This window comes from Panicum virgatum, chromosome 1K, assembly GCF_016808335.1.
Source record: "Panicum virgatum strain AP13 chromosome 1K, P.virgatum_v5, whole genome shotgun sequence".
Lineage (NCBI taxonomy): Eukaryota > Viridiplantae > Streptophyta > Magnoliopsida > Poales > Poaceae > Panicum > Panicum virgatum.
In genome coordinates this window covers 42,412,599-42,416,008 of record NC_053136.1, presented here as the reverse complement: position 1 = coordinate 42,416,008, position 3,410 = coordinate 42,412,599, and the positions used below count along the sequence as shown (strand labels likewise).

Sequence of the window (3,410 nt, the reverse complement as noted above, 5' to 3'; positions counted from 1 at the left end):
TGACGACATCCCAGCAGCTCTCGCTCTCGTCCGCGAGCGCGGGGCAATAATGGGCGACCCCGACAGCCGGGGCAAGCGTCCAAGGCCCATATGGCGGGAAGGATACAAAAGGATCGGCGCAAGGCGACGGCGGCGCTCGGCGTCAGGGGCCGGGCGCAGTGGACCGGCCGACGGCGACGGGCATGTGGATGTGGGCGAGCGAGGCAGGCAGGCAGCAGCGCCCCAGCCCCAGCTGGCGGATGGGGAGGGGCAGAGCCGGATCACGGCGGCACGGCGAGGCCCTAACCCTTTTTCAGCCAGGCAAACCAGACACGGCAATTATTTCCTCGGCTGGGCGCGCGGGCAGGCGCCCTGGGTGGGCTGCGCTGCGGACTCGGAGAGCTCATGCCCCCGAAAGGCAGCCGGATACGCGACGCCGGTGCTCCGCGATCTTCTGGGTGACCTGACCTCGCTCGCTCGCCGCCAGGTACGGGGCAGGCCGACGTGGAGTAGACAACAACCAAGTCGCCTGGAGCTTGAGGCCGCGCAGCAAAGCAGGGGCAGTGATGGTATGGGCATCCCGGCAGCAGCAAATACAACCAGCGCGCAGAGGCAGAGGCAGACGCAGGTGCAGGGCATCAATGTGCTCCCTTGGCCAGCCGGTAGGCCGCTCTCAGATGCACTGGCCATGGACAAAGCGGCATTCAACGCGCCGGTGAGTGGTGGTCACCAGGCTTGCAATCCTTCCCATCATGTGATCATCGAGCCAACAGGCGCATCGGAATGACAAAGGATTCAGAATACGGAGAAGGGATGGACAAGATGCTTGAGAGTACTAGGGTTACCCCCACGTTTTACATTTGATAGGGAGGAGGGAGGGATACACGGGGAGAAAGTGTGCCTAATGATTGTGGCATTGCTTGCGAGCTGCCACGGGGAGGTCTCTTCAGAGCTGCAACGGAGTTGGACAAAACCTCGCGGGTTCGCCTGTACTACTAGTAGCAGTAGTACCAAGAACGGAATGCTTGCGGCTTGGATTGGTCACTGCTGCTCGTCTAGCTCCCTAGGTTGTCGCTCCCGGCGTCGGTTAGTATCGTGAGCCTCCGTGCCGACTTGACGAAGACGCTGAAATGGCAGGGCAACAATGCGCATCAGCTCGCGTGATCCTTTACATTGTTCTTCTATCAATGAGCTGTCCAACTCAAAACGTTGTGTTCATGGACGTCATAATTACCTGAAGGGCTCGTCGCCGGCGTGCTTCACGTCGCCGGCGGCGCCGCGGTAGAGCACGCGGCTCCGCAGCTCCGCGCTCTCGATGCGGAACATCTCGGACAGGCGCCCGTAGAGCTCGTCGAACGAGCCCAGCGCCGAGAGGTCGAGGTTGCGGCCGACCGTGTCGGACTCGACGAACACCTTGCACTGCCCGGGCTCCAGCCCGACGACCTCGGGGGCTTGGCTGCCGTCCCTGAACCACGGCGACGAGTAGTTCTTGGTCGGGCTGTTCTGGGTGACGCCGGAGCCCGAGCCCTCCGAGGCGTTGGGGCACTTGTCGGCGTTCCAGCTGTTCCCGGTCGCCGCCGGGGAGGTCGCGCCGCCGGAGCCACTAAGGCTCATCTGCTGCTCGGTGAGGATGGTCCGTCCGAACAGCACTAGCCCCGCCGGCTTGGCGGCGCCGGGCTTCTTGTTGTTGCTGGCGCCGATGGACAGGGCGCACGACACGTCGTCGCGAGCCGGCGCGGCGCCGATGGTCAGGTCGGTGCTGATTCTCGCCGGGAGAGGGGTCGTCGGACCGATGTGGTCGGGGCGGCGGAGCCCCCCGGGGTACAGCAGGCTTGACTGCAGGTGGGTAAAGTGGAGATCTGATAAAGGGGGAACAAATTGCGCATGCCTGGCTCCCTGTATGGCTGCAGGAGCACTGCCGTCCGGGAACGGGAAGGACGGGTGTGTGTGGAGGTAATGGTGGCCGCCGTGTGGCAGAGGGTTGGGCGGGAACGCCGGGTTGAGGAGTTGTCCCTCGAAGGGGAACTCGGGGTACGCCCGGATCCGGGGCCTTTTGGGCGGCGGCGAGAAGGAGGGGAGGTGGATGGCCGGAATGCTGGACACGAGCTCGACCAGCCACGGGCTCACCCGCTTCACGTTCTGCAGGAGCTCCGGCTCGTCCCAGTTCACCTGCGGCGCGGTCGCCAATTCACGAATTGAGCACCAAAGCACGAAGCTTTGCGTAGGAGCAGTAACCGGGAGCGGCGTCTGCTGCGTACCTGGAGGAGGCGCCACGGCGACTGCGGCCAGCTGATGGGGTCGGCGACCTGGACGCCGGCGACGGTGCCCATGAACCAGCTGATCCGGGAGGAGTCCTCGGTCTCGAACGCCATCTTGAACCGCATCCCGGGGGACCACTGCACCCGCATCGCCGCGCGGACCGCGGCGGCGCGCACGCAGAACTCCGGCGTGCTGGCGCGCGGGTAGTACACCACCTCGAACGACTGCCAGGCGCTGGCCAGCCTCGCGGCCTCGGCCACGTCCTCGGGGCGCGCCTTGCCCCGCGCCGCCTTGGCGGCCGCGCACGGGCTCACATTGCCCCGCATCATGCCCGCGTAGTGGTCCCACCCGGGTTCCTCGCCCTCGCCCCCGCCCCCGCCCCCGCCGGCGCCGCAGAACCCGCGCTTGGCGCGGCGGATGCCGACGTGGAGGTCCCCGCCGTCGCCGCGGAGGAACACGATGGAGTCCCCCGCGACGAGCTTCTTCTGGTTGACGAAGGTGCTCCACCCCGTGGTGAGCAGGTGCCGGCGCGGCGTGCCCCGGTAGATGTGGCGGAACTTCCAGGCGGCCCCGTGCACGTCCTTGGCGATGACGGTCTGCACGGGCGGGTCGGCGGCGTAGTCGAGCCGCGGGAAGATGGTCTCGGCGCAGTACCTCGGCACGGAGAAGCCGCCGCCGTTGTTGGCGTCGGACTGCGTCAGCGTCTTGGCGAACGACGCCGGCTTCTCGTGCTCGTCGTCCGCGGCCGCGTCGTCGTCGTCGGGGCCGGCGTCCGCCTCCCCGGCGCGGAGCGGTGCGAGGCGGATCCTGGCGAAGACCTCGTCGGTGTCCGGGTCGGCCATGTAGCGCACGGCGGCGACGCGGCAGGGGACGAGCGCCGGGACGCGCGCCGCGGAGAGGTCGGCCGCCCCGGCGAGCCCCAGCGCGTGCTCCGCGTGGCCCTGCGGGAAGTAGTAGACGCTGGCGCCCACGGGCGGCACGGTGCACATCCCGCCCGCGCAGGCCAGCCACAGCTGCCGGTCCACGCCGGCGGCCGCGGCCGGCTCCGTCAGGTCCGCGAACGTGATCATCGGGAGCGCGCGGCGAGGGGCCGGTGGAGGAGGCAGCGGCGGGATTCGGAGGTGGGAGGTGGAGACGAAGACGAGCGGGTGCGTGTCGTGTACTCGTGTGTA

At 67.7% G+C, this 3,410-nt stretch overlaps 1 protein-coding gene across 2 annotated transcripts; it reads right to left on the bottom strand.

Moving 5' to 3' along the window:
- Positions 1 to 701: 701 nt before the first annotated feature.
- LOC120709366 (auxin response factor 8-like) lies at positions 702 to 3,410 on the bottom strand. Of its 2 annotated transcripts, none has more exons than XM_039994990.1 (3): positions 2,238 to 3,410; positions 1,214 to 2,148; positions 702 to 1,113 (listed from the first exon to the last, which is right to left on the bottom strand). In XM_039994990.1, the coding sequence occupies exons 1-3, from the start codon at positions 3,306 to 3,308 to the stop codon at positions 1,035 to 1,037; spliced, it is 2,085 nt and encodes a 694-aa protein (XP_039850924.1). In that variant the 5' UTR covers positions 3,309 to 3,410; the 3' UTR covers positions 702 to 1,034. The 2 variants fall into 2 exon arrangements, with proteins under 2 accessions (XP_039850924.1, XP_039850931.1); XM_039994997.1 differs by having other exon boundaries at positions 702 to 1,104; positions 2,238 to 3,407.

Bases quoted from the DNA above. Each gene is read 5' to 3' on its own strand.
- LOC120709366 (XM_039994990.1), bottom strand. From the start codon at position 3,308: ATGATCACGTTCGCGGACCTGACGGAGCCGGCCGCGGCCGCCGGCGTG. The intron at 2,149-2,237 runs GTACGCAGCAGA...ACCGCGCCGCAG, and splicing joins CGCCGTGGCGCCTCCTCCAG to GTGAACTGGGACGAGCCGGA. The intron at 1,114-1,213 runs GTAATTATGACG...ATTGTTGCCCTG, and splicing joins GCCGGCGACGAGCCCTTCAG to CCATTTCAGCGTCTTCGTCA.